The sequence below is a fragment of the Petaurus breviceps genome, unplaced genomic scaffold (assembly GCF_028583685.1).
Source record: "Petaurus breviceps papuanus isolate PSGF00001 unplaced genomic scaffold, PetGlider_PUasm1.0 186, whole genome shotgun sequence".
Classification (NCBI taxonomy): domain Eukaryota; kingdom Metazoa; phylum Chordata; class Mammalia; order Diprotodontia; family Petauridae; genus Petaurus; species Petaurus breviceps.
This window is the reverse complement of record NW_027185798.1, coordinates 7,993,484-8,012,390: the sequence shown is the minus strand read 5'-3', so window position 1 is coordinate 8,012,390 and position 18,907 is coordinate 7,993,484. Positions and strand designations below refer to the sequence as shown.

Here is an 18,907-nt window from a genome sequence, read left to right as displayed (position 1 = left end):
CTATTCACTGCGCCACCTAGCCACCCCTTTAGAGACCATTCTAATGAGATCTGGGTAAAATAAGATTGTACATTCTCACATTATTCTATATAGTTTTCTAGAGGCTATAGCTATAGCAATAAGACAAGAAAAAATAAATTAAGGAGAAAATATAGGCAAAGAATAAATAAAAGTATTGTTTTTTCAAGGGATATAAAGATTTTCTTAGAAAACTAACAATTCAACTTTTAGAAAATAGAAACATTTGACAACTTCAGTAAAGTAGCAGGTATAAAAATAAACCCACAAAAGTCTTTCTGTACACTAAGAAGAAACCCAGCAGAAAAAGACAAAACCTAAAGAAGTACCCATCGATTTGTAATGGCTGAACAAATTGTGGTATGTGAACGTGATAGAATACTAATATATTTTAAGAAATTACAAAAGGGACAGTTTCAGGGAAACCTGGGAAGACTTGTATGAACTGATGCAGAATTAAGAGGGAGAACCACTTATCTAATTTTTCAGCAACAGCTCAGTGATGTGGTGGAGGGCTGGACTTGAAATCAGAAAGACAAATCTTGCCTTAGAACCTACTAGTTGTGTGGCACTGAACAAGTCCTGTAACCTCTGAACCTCAATTTCTTCTTCTGTAAAATGGGGATAGCAAGAGTACCTACTTTACAGGATTGTGAGAATTAAATGAAATAATATCTATAAAATGCTTTGCAACCCTTAAAGCACTATATAAATGCTAGCTACTACTAGCAACAACATCATAAAGACAATTTTGAAAGACTTAAGAATTCCGAACCATATAATGACCAACCATGATTCCAGAGGACCCATGATAAACTCTGCTTGATTATGTACATTTGTTACTTTTCAAAGCTGGAAGTAGGAAGAAAAAAAAGTATGTTAATTGAAGAATTAAATTTCAATGTTTTAAATAGCAGAAACAAGAATTATAGGATTAAAAACAACACTGCAGAAATAAAGGAAAAAATAATTGGAGAGTTAATTGCTCATGGTCAGGCCATGCTAATGTAATTAAAATGATAACACGACTAAATTAATTTATAGATTCCCTGCTACACCAAATTACAAAAGGATTCCTTTATAGAACTAGACAAAACAGTAACAAATTTCATTTGGAGAAATAAAAGGTAAGGAATCTCAAAGGAAATAATGAAAAAAGTAGGAAAGAAGGGGGCATAGCAGAACAAAATTTCAAAGTACACTAAAAAATATCACATGATCAAAATGGTCCTCGTTAAAAACAGAAAAGTTGGTCAGTGGAACAGAACAGATTAGGTACACAAGATCCAAAAGTAAATGAATACAGTACCATAGTGTTCAATAAATCCAAGGACACAAGCTACTAGGCTAATAAGGACTCTCTATTTGACAAAAGTTGCTGAGAAAATTGGAAAGCAATGTGGGAGAAATTAGACTTAATTCAACATCTCATACCATATACTAAAAACTTAATACAATTGACAATTTCAGGAAAGCAGCAAGGTATAAAATAAACCCACAGAAATCATCAGTCTTATTCTCTTTCCCTTCTCAAGACTGATGATAAAGCATGCTTCCCACAATGAAGCATGCATTTTCAAACACAACCATTACAACACAAATCTGTTTTGTTTGACTGTACTTCTGCTACAAGGGAGGGCTTTTGACAGGGTGGGGCATAGGGTCAAGGGAGTCCAGGGAGAGTTGAAGAGAAAATGGAAAGAGTAGGGGCAGCTGGGTGGCGCAGTGAGTGGAGCACCGGCCCTGAAGTCAGGAGGACCTGGGTTCAAATCTGACACTTCACATAAAAAAAAAAATAATCTAGCCATGTGACCTTGGGCAAGTCACTTAACCCCAATTGCCCTACCTTCCCCCTCCAAAAAGAAAAAAAAAATGGGAGGAGTAGTAATAGTGATGCAAAAAAAAAGAGAATAACAATTTAAAAATACACAAAAGGAAGTTCAGAAAGAAACACAGACAGGGGAATGTTGGCACTACCATGTTAAAGTGAACACAATGAGGAAGTGGACAAAGAGGGCCCATTCTTGGGAGCATGTGTAGGTGACTCATGTCAGTATTTGATGAGCCTGCTTCTGAAAGGTCATACTCTCTTGGAACAGACAGGCTCCATTCTTAATTTCAGTGTTTCCATATCACTTACCATGTGGTGAATAGAAGTCCTTTCGATGGGTTTCTGAGCCAGAAATGAGTATAAAAGGCCTTAATGCAGAAACTGGCCATTTTTGTTTCCTGTATGCCATGAGGTTTACATAAGGCTCTTGGAGCTTCAGAGGATCAATGAACATGGTGGGGGTACCCTTCTTCCCCTGGATCAGCCAGTGAAAGAATGGCCTCCCAGACTATACTATTGATAGATTTCTTATGAAGGAAATGTATGACATACAGCCCAAGGCAGAACTTAAAAGAAACTGGCAACTCAGATTGGACCTCACTAACAGACTTGGATTGGGTCCCCTCGGATCTGGTTCTCAATTCCGAAGCTTCTGGAATCCAGTTTCATCAGTTCTAGGGGAATAACCAGACAATGAGCAATTCTTTCACACTAATTATACCCATAAGAGAATAATGAACCAGATGGCCAATTTACCTATAATGTGAGATAGGTCAGACAGGATATTAGGATCATAGATTCAGAGCTGGAATGACCATAAATCTTTCATATGTATATAGAATCACTGATCCGGTGCTGGGAAAGAGACCTCAGAGGCCATCTAAATCAACTTCATTTTACAGAAAGGGAAACAGAGGCCCAGGAAGATAGTGATTTGTCCAAGGTCACAGTCATCAACAGAAGCAGGATTTGAATCTGGGTCCTCTGACTTTCCCAATTATGGTTCTGACACTTAACCACATAATCTTGACTTAAGTTTACTTAAGGTACTTAAGTTTCCGGGCCTTTCTTTAGTTGTAAAATGAACAGACTTGACTGCATGGCCTCTAAAAGCCCTTACAATTTCGTGACTCTCTAAGGACACCAGTACAACTTTTATGACAATGTGCAAGTCACATAAGCTCTCCAGGTCTCAGCTTATTTCCAAAATGGGGCAATATATTGCCCACTTCACAGGTCTGTTATGAGAAGAGCACTTTATAAACCTCAAAGTCTCATACAGATGAGGTGTAATGAGTGTTTTTGGTATTATTATGGATCCCAAGGTTTCTTTGCAAACCTAAAAAGGCTAACATTGATATACCATTTGTGTTTTTAACAAGTTTTACATGTCATCTTACTGTCCTAGCACAATCATGAGATAATATGTTCAGTCCTGTCTGACTCTTCGTGACCCCATTTGGGGTTTTCTTGGCAGAGATACTGGAGTGATTTGTCATTTACTTCTCCAGCTCATTTTACATATGGGCAAACAGGGTTAAGTGACTTGCCCAGGGTCACCCAGCTAGTAGGTGTATGAGGCTATATCTAAACTTGGTTCTTCCTGACTCTGGGCCAGTGGCTCTGTCCAAGTTGGTGCCACCTAGCTGAACAAGGGATTGATTACCAAAGACACCATTTCTCCGTCCTACAAACGAGGAAACTGAAGCTCAGGAGGTGAAATGTATAGTCCACAGTGTTACAAGCAAAAGGGTCAATATCAAGACTTGAACCCAGGTCTTCCTGACCCCAGGCTCAAAGCTTTTTCCACATTACCATGTAAAAGAAAGAGTTGTATGGGGCAGTTAGTGGGCATAGTGGACACAGCACAGGGCAGAGTCAGGAAGACCTAAAAGTTCAAATATAACCTCAGATACTTACTAGCTGTGTGACCCTGAGCAAGTCACTTAACCCTGTCTGCCTCAGTTTCCTCATCTGTAAAACGAACTGTAAAAGAACAAAATGGCAAACCATTCCAGTATCTCTGCCAAGAAAATCCCATTTAAGGTCACAGAGTCGGGCACAACTGTAATGATTAAACAAAAACCACCTGTTCTTAAAAGAAATTTCCTGGTCGGCTAGAGTGTCCTGGTCAATCACCATTCTCCACTTCTGGGGAAAAATGTCATTGCTCACTAGAATCAGAGCCCCCTCCCCCCGGGCAGTGTTTGATTTAAAAAAAAAAAAAAGGCAGATTCTTCCTCTAGACTATGTGCAGTCTACAGTGTTTCCTTAATTGAATTTGTCATTCTTCCTGTTATCATTTCTCCCTTTGGATGCCCGGCACCAATGGATGTCATCTTTACATGTCATATTAGTGTCCTAGCACATGGACCTCCGGCTGCCTTCCCTTGGGTATTCCCAATGCAGCAATGCAGACGTGAAGCCATCCGTGCCCCTGGCCCCAGGAAGGTGAGCCACAAACGACTTGCAAAGACACCCGTGGAGCCCGTAACTGTCTGGCCACATAACCAGCGCATCTTTGGGCTCATACATGTGTTGGATGGTTTCCTTTGCGCCATTTCTCCCACGTAAGTACCGACTTGATTGCACTGTCGCAGCCCGCTCATGCCCACTGTGCCCCTCTCCATCGTCCTTTGAATGATTCCAACTTCAGTACGTTAGCAGCCATCTGGTTCCACGATCAGAAATCATAGCTCGCCACAACATTTGTTTGTTAAGACAGGTCTTGTTGGCGGAGGGAAATAAGCCTAAACTTATTTTAAAGGAAAACAACATACCGATCACGGGGCCGGGGCAATGAAAACGGAGTCTCCCCCTAGCCCTCCAGAATGAAATGAAGCACTCCCTAATGTCCCAGTCACCAGACCCAGCCCAGAAGAGTCCTCCTTAGGACGGGAACCGGAGGGGGTGGGGGGAGGGACGGGAAGGTCCCGCTAATCACAGGCTGTTCCGCGGCTTTTTTCCCTTTCGTTTATTCGTTTGGCGCAAAATTTGGCCTGAAAGATTGGGGGGGGGGGGTATCTAAAACGAAAGCCACGTGAAGACAAGGAAGTCCAGACAGCCGTAAAGCTACAAATAATAAAACTAAAGGAGTTCTTCGTTACAGAGAAATTCGTAATCAAAGGAGCTTTGCAGGTTCTCAGTAAGCTGCTCTGACAGCAGCAATCAGTTACCGCCCCATTGCCTGCTTGCAGCCGATTGGGGCACGTGTAACCCCAGTCCCAAAGCCCATTGGACAGGACTGCCTCCTCATTGGTGGAGGGCAATATCCCGCCCCTTACGCAGGCTTCTCCACCAATGAGGAGCCCTGGAGCTGCACAGGCGCTCGGTGTCACCGTGGAGACTACAAGCAATCCTCACATCCGTTAGGTTTTTCCTGACTGATGGAATTAGGCAGAAGCAGCCAGGGGGCGCCAGAGTGCACAGGGCCTAAAAGACTCTTCCTGGGTTCAAATCCAGTCTCAGACACTAATGGGTGACCCTGGGCAGGTCACTTCACCCTGTCTGCCTCAAGTTTCCTCATCAGTAAAACGAGCTGGAGAAGGAAATGGCAAAGCCCTCCAATGTCTCTACCAGGAAAACGCCACGTGGGGTCATGGGACTCGATGGAATTAACGAAGCTGGGGGGGAGGGGGGAAAGGCTGCTGATCCTCCAGGCCTAGGGCTGAGGAGAAGGGGCTTATCCAAGATCATAGGGTTGGATCCACCCGGGGGTTCGGCGCCTGTCACACTACCGGCAATTAATAAATATGTAATGCCCGACTGAAAGAGGGGCAACGACTGGCCCAGGGTCACACTGTCCGTACTAGACTCGCGGGACTTGGGTTTAGATGGCGGTCGACCCGCTTCCAGGCCTCCCTTTCCCTCCTTCACACCGGAAGACAGCACTTGGCGCTCCGCCTCCCGCAAGCTGACGTCTAACCTGCTCAGCCCCCGACAGGGCCCCGCACCGGCGCCTGCGCGCTACTACAGCCGACGAGCGCGGCCCCGCGGCAAGCGTGCTCGCGCCCGCGCCCGGCCCCGCCCCGGCCGCGCCGCCGAGACCCACCCCCACCCCCCCCCATCGAGGTGGCAGCAGCAACGGGAAGATGGAGATATGGGAGCTGCTGCTGGTGTTGATGCTGTTCGCTCTGTTCGCCCTGCTGGTAGTGATGCTCGCAGCTCACGGCCGGAAACGCTGGAACAAGAAGCCCTACAACCACCGGGACGGTAAGCGTGGGAACTCAGAGGCGGTTTAACCGACGGCGCGGCCTAGGTGTTGCTGTCGAGGATCTCACGAGCTGTGCGGGGAGACTACGGGTGCCGGGAGGGGCGGAGAGGAAGGTGTTCGGGAGGAGTTACGGGTGCCGGGAGAGGCTGGGGGTGGGGTGTAGTGACATCCGCAAGAAGCTAAGGGTGCCGGGAAGGGGAAGAAGCTGGAAAAGACTTTCGGGCTACGGGTACCGGGAGGGGACATAATTCTTTGTGCGGACGGGGCGCTGCCGATTACTGCCTAGATGGGGAGGAGCTTGGAAAGACACGTGGCTCCCCGGGGCAGGCTAAGCAGGCGAGGGCGGAGTCGACTGAACTTTCCCCTCCCCCTCGAGGAAACAACATTCCTGGAACCCTTGCCAGGCTCGTCCAACTCTGCCTCCACCTTCCCGTGCCTCAGTTTACCTAGTTGTAAGAAAAGGTTAAGGTGGGCCCAGCCCCTCTGCGGAGGTGCCGTGGACAAATCAGACAAGCGAGCCATAGAGAGGCCCTTCCCCCCAGCCAAGACAGAGCAAGTGGGCAGTGGCCGAGGCGGCCGGAGCTGACCGGCTGACCGCGGCCGGCCCGACCACGGCCTGTTTTAAAATGGAACTTTATTCTTCTATTTTTGCATCACAAAAGTTCCTCCCCACGCATGCGCTGCAGCCCAAAGAGCCGCCTTCTAAGTTTTCAGACAGGAAGAACCGAAAGGTCCCCAGAATTAGGGAAAGGACCGGCAGGGCTGGGACCCCACACCGGCGCCCGCCCCCAGGAGCAGGGCGGGTTTCTTAGTGTCAGCGGCTTCTTCGCCCTGTGTTTCATTGTTACAGTCACGGTGCGGTGCGTACTGCCCTGTTTCTGTTTACTTGTCATTGCATCAGTTCTTGTGAGTCTTCCTGCGCCTCTCTGTCTAGCACAAGGGACTTGGGGCATCCTGCGTGAGTGTGGCTGTGAAACACACTAGGCACTCTGAGAGGTAGAGGGACGGGCGGTCTCCGGGCAGGAGACAAGAATGTCGTGCTTGAGGACCTAAGCCCTGTTTGTGGTTCAGTGTTTTTTGAGTTGTGTTCAACTCTTAGTGACCCCATTAGGGGTTTTCTTAGCAGAGATGCTGGTGTGGTTTGCCATTTCTTTTTCTAGCTCACTTTACAGATGAGGAAATTGAGGCAAGTCACTTGCCTAGGGTCATACAACTAGTAGGTGTCTGAGGCTGAATTTGAACCCAGGTCTTCTCAACTCCAAGCCCAGGGTTCTAGCCATTGTACTACCTAGCTGTCCTATGTCCTCTTTAGCTATAACATAAGGTCCAGTTAGGGGAGTACTTTCTAATTAGGTTGACGACATAAGTTAGGACCAGGTTGCAAAAGGCTCTAAATGCCCCAAAGACAGTTTTATATTTCATCATATAGGTAACATAGAGCCACCAAGTTTAATGTGGGGGTTGGGGGCAACATAGCTATACCTGGCTGCCTATGCTTTAGGAAAGTCATTTTGCTAGTTTTGCTCAAGATAGACAGGAAAGAAAGAAGCCTATGCAGCAGTCCAGTGATTGGTCATGAACAGTGTTGACTATTTGAATGGAGAGAAGGGATTGAACATGAAAGATACAGAGAAAGGAATGGCCTTGTGTTGTTGGCTGAGAATGACACTAAAGTTGGAACCTGGGTCTTTGATTTGATAAACCAGAAAACTGAGACCCACGGAGGTGGGCACTGCCCTGTGAGCTCCCAGGGTGTGCCCAACTCTGTGTTAGGGACCTGAGAGACTTCTCTCTTACAGATCAGAAAGCCAATGGCATTTTCTTCCATAAATGCCAAGTGCACAAGAAACAAAAGCAACGACACCATAAGGAAAAGCCTCACCAACACATTTTTGTTCATGCTCTCTTGGCTGCCGTATTGAAGGTAATCCAGCTTCTTCTTCCCTGGGCTCCAGCATGTACAGACATCTCTGCACCCCAGGACTTAGCATCTCACAGGTGTCACAAGTAAACTTTCCCTCACCTCCTTTCTCAGTCCAAGCCTTTCCGGCCTGAGTCAGTTCCAGTCTTAATGCCAGTAATTGGTGCTGTGGCACTTCTGGGCCTCAGGCGGCACAGGCCAGGCCATCAGATCCTGGGGGATGGGTGGCAGGTAGCAAAGCTCCCAGAACTGCCTCAGGAATCTCCTGCCCAGTGCACAGTAAAACTAAAACTACCGTTTTTTTGTTGCCTAGAGCCACAGTGGAAATGTCACTAGCATGGACTTCAGCAACAACGGTAAGTATCTGGCAACCTGTGCTGATGACCGCACCATCCACATCTGGAGCACCAAGAATTTCTTGCAGCGTGAACATCGAAGTATTCGCGTTAACGTGAAATTGGACCATGCCACCTTGGTGCGCTTCAGCCCCGACTGCAGGTGGGATGGGGTGGGGCCTCGAGCCTCCACCAGCACAGCTCTCGGGGCCACACATTGCTAGGGCCTGCTCAGAGGGGGCCCCGGCTGCCCTTTGGCCCTCGGTAGAGAGAGCCAGGCAGCTAGCAGGGCATCCTGAGCAGCGAGGGGCGCAGGCACAGTGGCGGCCCCGCGCATGGGGCCTCCCTTTGAGAGCAACAAGACCTTTGTGACTTTAGAGACTGAGCAGTGGGATCCGTGGGTGTGGGAGAAGCCAAGCCAATACCAGCCTCTGAGAAAGCCCTGGCAGAGATTGAGCAATCTTTGTAACTTGACTGTTACTTGCCTGTCCCCAGAGCCTTGATCACCTGGCTGGCTAATGGAGACACCATCCGTGTTTTCAAGATGAAAAAGAAAGAAGATGGTAACAGTACTTTCCAGCATGTGGGAGAGGACTTTCCTAAGAGGCACAAGGCACCGGTCATCAACATTGGCATTGCTGAGACAGGTGAGGGATTGCCAGGACAGATCCTCAGCCCACTCAGGCTGAAGTCTAGGAAAATACAGCAGTGAATAAAAAAAGTTACGTGGACACAGTTTACTGTGTCTGAGAATTAGAACTGGAAGGGACCTCATGCCACCTAGTCTAGACCTTTTTTACAGATGAAGACACTAAGGGCCTGAGAAGTTAGGTGACTTCCCCAAGATCACACAGGTCATTGTTGTCAGAGGCAAGATGGCAATCCAGTTAGCCCAGCTCCAAGACCAGTTCTCTTTCACTGTGTTGAGTGGCCCCCTTCTCTCTCTCTCTCTCTCTCTCTCTCTCTCTCTCTCTTTCTCACACACACACACATATATAAAACAATAAACTTATGTCGTCATAATTTCACAGAAACATTACTATAGGGTTTTGTTTTAAGGAGTTTATTGCAAAATTCAGGTAGTTATATAATTCCATGCTAAAGAAACATTTTTGAAGGCTTCTAGGTCTGTTGGAACTCAATAGGGAGAAAGGGACCTCTCTGTTCACCTCAGAGTCTAGGGCCCACTTTCTAAGATTCCCTTGAACAAAGCATTGAGTGCTCCCTGGTCACAGTCACACTGATAGAAAGGAGAAAACACTGGAATTTATGGAAGGGACAGCGAGTGAGACAGTGCCCAGCATAGGGAGGCAATGAGGAATTGCCTTGCCTGCTGTCACCAGCATCTGCCTGCCTGTCTCTCAGGAAAGTTCATCATGTCTGTCTCCAGCGACACCACCATCATCATCTGGACCCTGAAGGGGGAGGTGCTGTCCATCATCAACACAAACCAGATGAACAACACCTACGCGGTCATCTCTCCTTGTAGCAGGTGAGGATGCAGGAGAAGCGGGGGAGGGCTGCAAAGCCAGAGCCTCAGGTCCAGGATCGAGCCTTAACCCAGCCTTGCTTCTCTATGGCAGATTTGTGGGCTCATGTGGCTTCACTCCAGATGCTAAAGTTTGGGAAGTTTGCTTTAGCAAAAGTGGGCAGTTCCGAGAGGTGACTCGTGCCTTTGAACTGAAGGGCCACACCGCCGGTATCCACTTCTTGGCTTTCTCCAGTGACTCCTGCCGGTGAGTAGGCTCTCTCATGGTCCCTTCCCAGGGACTTCCCACTGCCCGTGTCCTGTCAGCCACTGGCCAGTCTGGATGCCCTGGGCCTGGAATCCAGTAGGCTCTGCCATGTTTGACCCTATCTGCACCTGTCACCCCCTTAGCGGTGTGGTCAGGGCCATAGTTGGGACCTCTTTTTCCATGCTTCAGGATGGCGACTGTCTCCAAGGATGGGACATGGAAGTTCTGGGCCATAGATGTAGAGTACAAGCAGCAGCAAGACCCGTACCTCCTGCTGACGGGGACGTACGCCGAGGCAGCCTCCATGCCGTGCCTCCTAGCACTCTCTCCAGATGCGCAGGTCTTGGCTCTGGCCACCAGCAACAACATACGTCTCTATAACACAAAGCGCGGCGAGGAAGAAGAGAACTTTAATGAGGTTCATGGGGAGCGGGTGGCTGAAATGACCTTTGACACCACGGGTCAGTTCCTGGCTTCCTGTGGAGACAGGGTGGTGAGGGTCTTCCATAACATCACTGGCCAGAGGGCCATAGTGGAGGAGATTCATGGGCTTCTCAAACAGGCCCCCACTGAAACCACCCGACAGAGGCTGAATCAGCAGCTGATCCAAGCCCAAGCTAATCTCAAGAGGTTAGGGGCCATGAAGGTCTGAGGAAGGAAAAGATGGACTTAGAAGGCAGTAATGAGAGAATGAAAGAAGAGGGATCCTTGCTGCATTTGCTCCTGCTCCCCGCTCCCTTGGCCCAAGGTGGCCTTGAAGCAGGGGCATCATACTAGGATCTCTCTCTGGTTTTTCCCCTTTCCTTGCCCCCCAACCCCTTCTGTCTCACTAGACATTTTTTGGGCTGCAGACTGAAACTAGCTGCCCTTCCACCAGCTAAGGCCTTGTCCCTGGGTTTTTGGAAATATTCCATATTAGTATTGTGACACCTGGAAAAGAGAAACTCTTAAGTCCTCTGATTTTGTGACTCCAGGCCATACTTTTTCTCCAAGGAAAGACCTCAGACCCATAAGCCCATTGTCTTGGCAGCTGCCTTTGGGCATAGGTAGTAATTAATTGTGGTGCTTGTCCTTGCTGGGGGTCCAAGGAACAGATTCCAGCCAGACCTGGACAGTGTTATAGGAGGAACCTGGTAGAGGGTGGAGTCAGAATGATCTTTTATCTTGTGGCAGCCCGTTTATAAGCGTGATTAGAGGTAGGCCTAAGCTGGTTTCAGATAAGGACCAACTTTTATTGGAGGGCAGAATGGGCAGGTTTTTTATTTCCAAATAATGGAGCAAGGGCCAAGAGATGTGAAAGTTGGGTCATTGTTTACCCATGCTTCTTGGCTCGGAAGTGACCCAGGCAGGCCACTAAATCTTCTGTTCTGTTTTCCTCCATTTCATAGTTTGTAAAAGGAGAGGAATGATACCCACTTGTTAACCTACCTCACAGGGGTGTTGTGAGGGCAGATAAGATTGTGTCATTTTCTTCCATTTTGGACAAAAGATGCTAAAGCTTTGAATACGCTGTGTGTTCTGTTTTCACTATGATCTGGTGGAAGCCAGCATTCAAATATGCTGGTGAAATTAAATTGGGCACAATTGATTTAGTGTGACACTGGGGCAGGGGAAGGGAAAGCATGGCCCCTGCTCTCAGGGGGCTCCCACTGGGTTCAGAGAGGCACCATGTACTGATCTGTCACCGCCCAACCCTCAGGGCCTAGCAGGCAGGCCCTGGGAGCCTGGCTTCCTTGGGTTTGGTGTCTACCATGCAGGTTCACAGCTCCAGCTGAAGTACCCTCTCCACACCTTCTTCGATTGGCTTTTCTAAATTACCTCAAGTGATTGGAGTTTAAATCATGTCCTTTTCTACATCCACTCCATTCAGTATCAAAAGCACTGATTGGGGGTTTATGTGCTAAGCCCTGTGCTGGCTTCTGGGTATACAAAGAAGACTGAGTTAGTCTCTACCAGCACAGCAGGGAGCACAAGAAGGATAAAAAATAAATTTCTGGGGGAGGCAGGAGGCGAGCACCGCTAGCTGAGATGAGGAAAGTCTTTGCAGAGGAGCTGACATTGGGGCTGACCCAAGAAGGGAGAGTCAGCCAGATTGCAAAGACAAGTGAGAGGTGAATGCCAAGCACAGGGCAACATCTGGAAGGTAGAATGGATGTATCATGATGTGAAGTTAGGCCGGAGCCCACCTCCTGGGCTGAGTACACCAGAGGATCCAGTTTGGGCACATCCTCAGCTAAGGGGCTCAATCCCTATCCCACCCCCACTTCACTGCTGAGGCCCCAGTTCGTGGGACAGATGCAGGAGCCAATTAGAGGAAGCATGTTTACCTGCCTCAGAATTGTCACATACAGGAGTTATTTTGCATATATTTCCCTGTTTTACACCTTGATCAATAAGAAGACAACGACCTGTTATCTGCTCATATCTGTCATGGAATCTTTGTGATTTTACACATGCGTGTGAAATGCAGTTGGAGGACAGCCAGAAGCATTTTGTTCTACCCGGTCCGAGGCTTTTTCATCATCCACAACCAATAAGATCATCTGTTCTCTATACACTTGTAAACATGTGGCCTGGCATAGAAATTTGACCGAGCATTTCTTATTTCCTTCTCATATTTTCATCAAGGCTGCCCTTGGTCTGTACATAGACCATGCAAGGTTTATTAAGCTGCTACTATGTAAAGTAGTAGCTAGAGATACTAGAGATACAAAGACCCCATGAATTAATGCCTGCTCTCAAGGGCCTTACATCTTGCTAGGGAGACAGAAGATCAGAAGCAAAGCAAAAGGAGAAAGCAGAGAATTCCACCTCGAAGATTAGAAAAAGTTTCAAAGGAGGAGGTGGTCTGAATTAAGCCTCAAAGTACTATAGAGTTTGAGCAGCAGAGATGAGAGAGGAATGTGTTTGGGGAACAGTTTGTGTGAATGCAGAGTCAGGAGATGATATTTGAAATTTTGGGAATGTTTCGTGGTCCTGTTTTGCTTAATCCTGATATGACAGAGGATGTCCATGCAGAATATAAATGTGAGAGGTGAAGAGGGTACCCACTAAGAGAGTTAGGGATGCTCTGTAGACCCCCTAAATGCCAACACGCCGAGTCATGCCCAATGAATTCGACTTGAGTCTTCTCAGCCAAAGAAAAGTAAAATTTATTAAAAGTTCGGTGCATTAGACACAGAGTAAGTCTCGGCTAGGTCATTCTATGGCGCTCTCCCACATGAGAAGAAGACAGGGTCTTATATACAGAAGGTTGTGGGAGGAATCCAGGAGTGTTCTAGAGGAGGAGTTTGGGGAGGGTCTTCAGGAGAAGTTAATGAGGTCAATGAGAGATTAAGGGTGGGAAGCCACCTGGAGATCGCAAACAATGGTGGGCTAGGCCAGTTCAAGGGTGGGAAGTCTAGTAACAGACTTGCCTCATCAAATGGGATGATTTAATCAAGAGTCCAGGGGAGGTTTCCAGAGCCTGTACCTCAAGGACTCAAGGAGAATTCAGGGGGCTCCCAGAGCCCATACCTCATCAAGAGGGATTACTGATAAATGGGCAGGCTTGCCAGATACTTCTTTTTGTAGATGACTTTGTACTGACTGCACTAGTCTCCTTGATAAGACCCTTGGATGACTGCTCAAATGGGACAAGAGAACCATCCACAACGAAAGAACCAAGTATGTAAACAAAAAATTTCATGTTGGCTGGGTAACTCATTGAATTCTGCCATCAGCACCATCTATCTTGATCAGATGGAGGGGACTGAGAACTGAACAGGAGGAAAGCAGACTAGATTCCATCTAGGAAACCAAAGAGGATTTTAGTGGTTAGAAGATATTCACTGACACAGAAAGTCCATAGAGGGGAGGGTGTGGCATTTAAAGTTGGAGAGACATAATTTCTGGATGATTTAGTCATTTTATTAGTAATGCCAGCATTTTTATAAAAGGCACACTCTCCAATGCAAAAGGTCCTCATGGCAGAGGACTCGTGGCTTATATACCCTTGGAAGAGGGGGGTTCCTAAGGGTAGCAATCAACTCTGGTTAACAATTAATGAGAGAACAAATATTACTGAGGGGCCAAAACCTATTCTAATGAACTTTGATGATGTCAATTACTTCTAAGTTTCCCCCAGCCTTGGGCAATCTGTTCCAAGAATTCATCCGCCACCCTAGCCTGAGCCGAAGGGAGTTTCACCTTAGAAGTGTGACCTGGTTGGGTGAAGTAGCAACACCCAGAAAGAGAGAATGTTAATCCTGTTTTCTATCTGCCTGGTCCTAGAGAGATTGAACAAGAAAATAAGACAGAGAAAAAAGCTTGGGTGTCCCCAGTTTTAATAATGACATTAATATGAGAAATAATCATTTCTCTCAAGAGAGAGGGGAGAAAAAGGATCACTCAATATTGAAAAGCTACTAAACAACCAGGGTGAGCTTCCTTCACAGAGTAAAGCTACAGGTCCTGTCACCCTGGAAGGATCCCACTCCTGTAGAGTTGTAAGGTGGGTTCTCTTGTCTGGGTCTGTACCCTTTCTCCTGGATGGACCTGAGCTGAGAATCCATGTTAAATCTTCCCTTGACTTCCATCTTTCCTACCCTTCGGAACACAAGCAGCTTTGGATTGGCTTAGTTGTAAAGCCAGGAATCCAGGACTGTAGGCTGAATGGTCTCACCAGGCTTCTGGAGGCCACAGCAACCCCAATTGGTCCTTTCAAACCCTGTGTTACTAGTTTGTTGACAGAGTTTGTTTCATGCTAAGGAATATAATTATTAGGAAAATATCCAGTCAACTGACTGCACTTGTGATGATTGGTCCCCAGCTCATCTAAAGAAGGGAGTCAGGGAATCCCTGAGGGGGATTCCTCCATTGACCAAATGGACCAGTTGAACGTTAAGAGCACAGCAGTAGCATGTAGATGGTAATCATTGATACAAGTGGAGTCTGACCTGTCAGTAACAATCCTAGCTAACACAGATATAAAGACTACAGTTTGCAAAAAGCTTTACAGTCAGACCTACTTTGGAACTGGTTAAAAAGGGAAAATTAGATCAATGGAACAGGCTGAACAAGGGAGAATCAGAAAAAATGGAACTCAACAGCCCAGTATTCAATAAGCATAAGATTATAAATGACTTAGGATAAGATGTGGGTTGTAAGATACTAAAAATAAGATTACTGATCAGAACTGCGGGGAAAATCAGAAAGCAGCGTGTTGTAAAGTAGTCTTAGACCAACCTCTTATACTACATTTCACGGTAATAAGTGAATGCGAGACATGAACATTAAAGTTCATTCCCTTAAGCAACCAGAAGAGAAACTCCTGATAATAATAACTAACATTTATGGACAGCTGGGTGGCACAGTAGATAGAGCGCTGGACTTAGAAGCGGGAAGATTCATCTTCCTGAGTTCAAATCTGGCCTCAGACATTTACTAGCTATGTGACCCTGGGCAAGTCACTTCACCCTGTCTGCCTCAGTTTCCTCATCAGTAAAATGAGCTGGAGAAGGGAATGGCCAAACCTCTCCAGTCTCTCTGCCAAGAAAACTCCAAATGGGGCCGTGGAGAGTCAGACATGAGTGAAACAACTCAACAACAAAAGTTAACATTCACAGATGACAACAGCAGAATACTACATGCTACGCACTGTGAGCACTTTACAATTATTTTCTGGTCCTCACAACAATCCCAGGAGGCAGGTGTTACTGCAATGCCCATTTTACAGATGAGGAAACTGAGATAGAAGTTAGTGACTTGCTCAGGGCCACACAGCTAGTAAGTGGCTGAGGTCTTCTTGACTCAGATCCAGCGTTCTACCCACTATGCCATGTAACTGCCCTTTAAACACCCTCATCTCCAATTACCATGACTTCCTGTATCAGACACCCAGAGGGACATTCATACCTTTCCCCGTAGCAGTTAGTGTCCTGAGCTCTTAAAATTCCCTTCTCCGATCACAATCTGTCGTTCCATCTGCCCCACAGCCTTACTGGTCCTAAACCTGGTCATCCTCACCTTGACCTCTGCCCTTTCTTGTTCCAATCTGTTACCCGCTTTTGGTCTCACTCTCTAACTCTTCTGTCTAAACCTTTCAGCTTTAACAAGACACTTTTCCCCCATTCTGGATCCCTTGTCCCTTTGTCCTCTTGGGTCTTTGATTCTCCAGACACTCCTTTGTGTAGATAACTTTGTGCTGATGGCACCAAGCCTCCCTAATAAGACCATTTGATGGCCCTGTGGGTTACCCTCGCCACGCGCCTTCTCCCCTTTGTGTAGATGAATGGAGCCAGAAGTAGACAAACTGGGCCCACTATAACATCACATTATCACATCTCAATGATGAACAGTAAACCTTTTATTTTTCCCTGGCTGACACTCAACCAGACTCTTTCCCAAGTCAAATCTTTCAGAGTACCTTCTCTAGGTTATTTCCCAACTCATACTTGCACCAACAGGTTGTGTTTTTAAACAGTGGCTGCTGCCTTATAGTCTAGGAGTAATGTTGTGGATCTACACTTCTAAAACTGTATTTCATGAGCCCCCACTAATGTACTTTCTCTTAACAATCAGTAGGTATTATTAACTCAACAAAAGCTTAGATTGCATTTATAAGAACAGTATCTATAAAGTATTCCTTCCCCATAAACCTGAGTCCTCTTTCACATAAATACACCTATTGTCTGTGCAATGCAAGTGAGGTAGACACTTGGGGTATGATGTTAGTGAAGCACAGATAGAGAGAACCTATATGGCCAATGCTACTCACTCATCTGGGACTGTTGGGCCTCAAAGTCCTCACTAGTGGAATAGTCATGTTTCACCCACCCCCAAATTCTTGAAGCTGCTTCTACCTTCAAATGACTATCTATATCCAGATCTATCTAGACAATATGTCTCAGCTCCCTCAAATGAACCTTCAGCATTTTCAAACTGAGTTTCTAACCAATGGATAGGATGTCTTCTTATGACAACTACTTCTACTGTTGGACATTATGGACAATGGGGGTGGGAAGAAGGGGAGGGGAGAGGATAGGAAAGAAAGAAAATCCTTTTCCTCTTCCCCAAGAGGTGAAGAGCTGGGTTCTTCCCCAACTGATGGTTTTATTTTGAACTGACTCAAATTGACAGCATTGTTGTCTTGGGCCTTCATTGGTCAATACCCCACTATATTAAGAATTATCGGGGAGGCCAGGTAGCACAGCAAGTAAGAGCACCGGCTCCAGTGTTGAGAAGACCTGGAGATCGAATCCTGGGCTCAGACACTTAGCACCCACCCAGAAACACCTGGCCGTGTAACCTTGAGCAAGTTACTTAACCCCAATTGCTTAGGGGTGGCCAGGTGGCTCAGCGAGTAAGAGCACCAGCTCCAGTGTTGGGATGACCTGGAGATCGAATCCCGGGCTCAGACACTCAGCACCACACCCAGAATTAACTGGCCGTGTAACCTTGAGCAAGTTACTTAACCCTGATTGCTTAATAATAAAAAAAAAAAAAAAGAATTATCTCCATTTTACAGATATACTATGTCTAGGACCCTTATCTCTCCTAAGTTCTAGTCCCCCATCACCTCTAGGATATCTCAAATTAAATGCACATGTCTTTTTTCTTTTTTTTTTTTTTTGTTAAAAGTTTTTAACTATGGGGGGAGCTAGGTAGCGCAGTGAATGGAGCACCGGCTCTGGAGTCAGGAGGACCCGAGTTCAAATATAACCTCAGACACTTAACACTTACTAGCCGTGTGACCTTGGGCAAGTCACTTAACCCCAATTGCTCTGCATTGCCCCCTGTAGTGGCAAGCACCCCAAGCGCGTCCTCGGGGTTTGCTGCCCATACAGGTTCTTGGATCTGCTTTGATAAAGGAAAGCAACTCAAAATGGGTTAACAAGCTTACTTTAATCAGTCAGACCATATATCGTTTACCTTGTTCAGGGGAAATAGGTCAGCACCCCGAACTTCAAAGTATACAGACAGAATTATCAAGACATTAACAGATCAAGTAGACAGCTTTCCAAACTGTCCAACCATTACATCCATACCCAGTCAACATCTGGGTTTCCACATCTGGGTTTTTCAAAGCCAGGGACTCTCAACAACGGCTTCCCAGAATTCAGATCAAATCACAGAACACTTCTCAAAGTGAGTCCCAAAACAAAGCTACACATCAGGGCTTATATAGCCTTCTCCTGGCTCAGAGAATGTAACACCCTTATTGACTCACTGGCCAATCAAGAAGTATCTACTGAAAAACAAGCCTCCCTCCCCAGGCTTCAGGTGCATTTTAGCCTAGGGGCAGGGAAGATCTTCCAAATTTGCATTCCCATTACACCCCCCTCCAAAAAAAAAGCAAAAAAAAAAGTTTTTAACTATGTGCCTCCCTCTCTCCCCACCCTGCACTTGAGAAGCAGATTTACAAATCTCTGCAAAACCATACTCTGCATACTTCTGTTTATCACTTCTTTCCTGGAGGTGGGTAGCATCTTCCTTCATGATCCTTTATAGTTGATTTGAACATTTATAATACTCAGAATAACTTGGTTGTTCACAATTATTCTTCCAACAATATTGCTGATATTGTATTCAGCGTTCTCTTGGTTCTGCTCACTTCACTTTTCATTATTTCCTGCAAATTTTCCCATGTTATTCTAAAATCAGCCAGCTCATGTTTTGCCATTCCTCAATTGATGGCTGTCCCCTCAATTTCCAATTTTTTTGTCACCACAAAAAGAGCTTCTATAAATATTTTAGAGCATAGGTTCTTTTTCTTTTTCCTCAATCAACTTGGGAAACAGACCTAATAGTGGTATTGCTAGGACAAAGAGTTTATCCAGTTTTATACCTCTTTAGGCATAATTCCAGCTTGTT

General features: G+C 46.2%; 1 protein-coding gene across 3 annotated transcripts; it reads left to right on the top strand.

The window, feature by feature from the left end:
• The first annotated feature begins 5,904 nt into the window (after positions 1–5,904).
• TBL2 (transducin beta like 2) lies at positions 5,905–11,559 on the top strand. Of its 3 annotated transcripts, none has more exons than XM_069089478.1 (7): positions 5,905–6,061; positions 7,862–7,986; positions 8,297–8,481; positions 8,814–8,965; positions 9,684–9,810; positions 9,902–10,054; positions 10,244–11,559. In XM_069089478.1, the coding sequence occupies exons 1-7, from the start codon at positions 5,941–5,943 to the stop codon at positions 10,704–10,706; spliced, it is 1,326 nt and encodes a 441-aa protein (XP_068945579.1). In that variant the 5' UTR covers positions 5,905–5,940; the 3' UTR covers positions 10,707–11,559. The 3 variants fall into 3 exon arrangements, with proteins under 3 accessions (XP_068945579.1, XP_068945581.1, XP_068945580.1); XM_069089480.1 differs by lacking the exon at positions 5,905–6,061 and adding an exon at positions 6,732–6,922 and having other exon boundaries at positions 8,297–8,339; XM_069089479.1 differs by lacking the exon at positions 5,905–6,061 and adding an exon at positions 6,736–6,922.
• The last annotated feature ends 7,348 nt before the right edge of the window (positions 11,560–18,907 follow it).

What these genes read in the sequence shown, in the direction of transcription:
- TBL2 (XM_069089478.1), top strand. Translation starts at nt 5,941, where the DNA reads ATGGAGATATGGGAGCTGCTGCTGGTGTTGATGCTGTTCGCTCTGTTC. An exon ending in GCCCTACAACCACCGGGACG is followed by an intron (nt 6,062 to 7,861) that starts GTAAGCGTGGGA and finishes TCTCTCTTACAG; the next exon opens with ATCAGAAAGCCAATGGCATT. An exon ending in TTCTCCAGTGACTCCTGCCG is followed by an intron (nt 10,055 to 10,243) that starts GTGAGTAGGCTC and finishes TCCATGCTTCAG; the next exon opens with GATGGCGACTGTCTCCAAGG.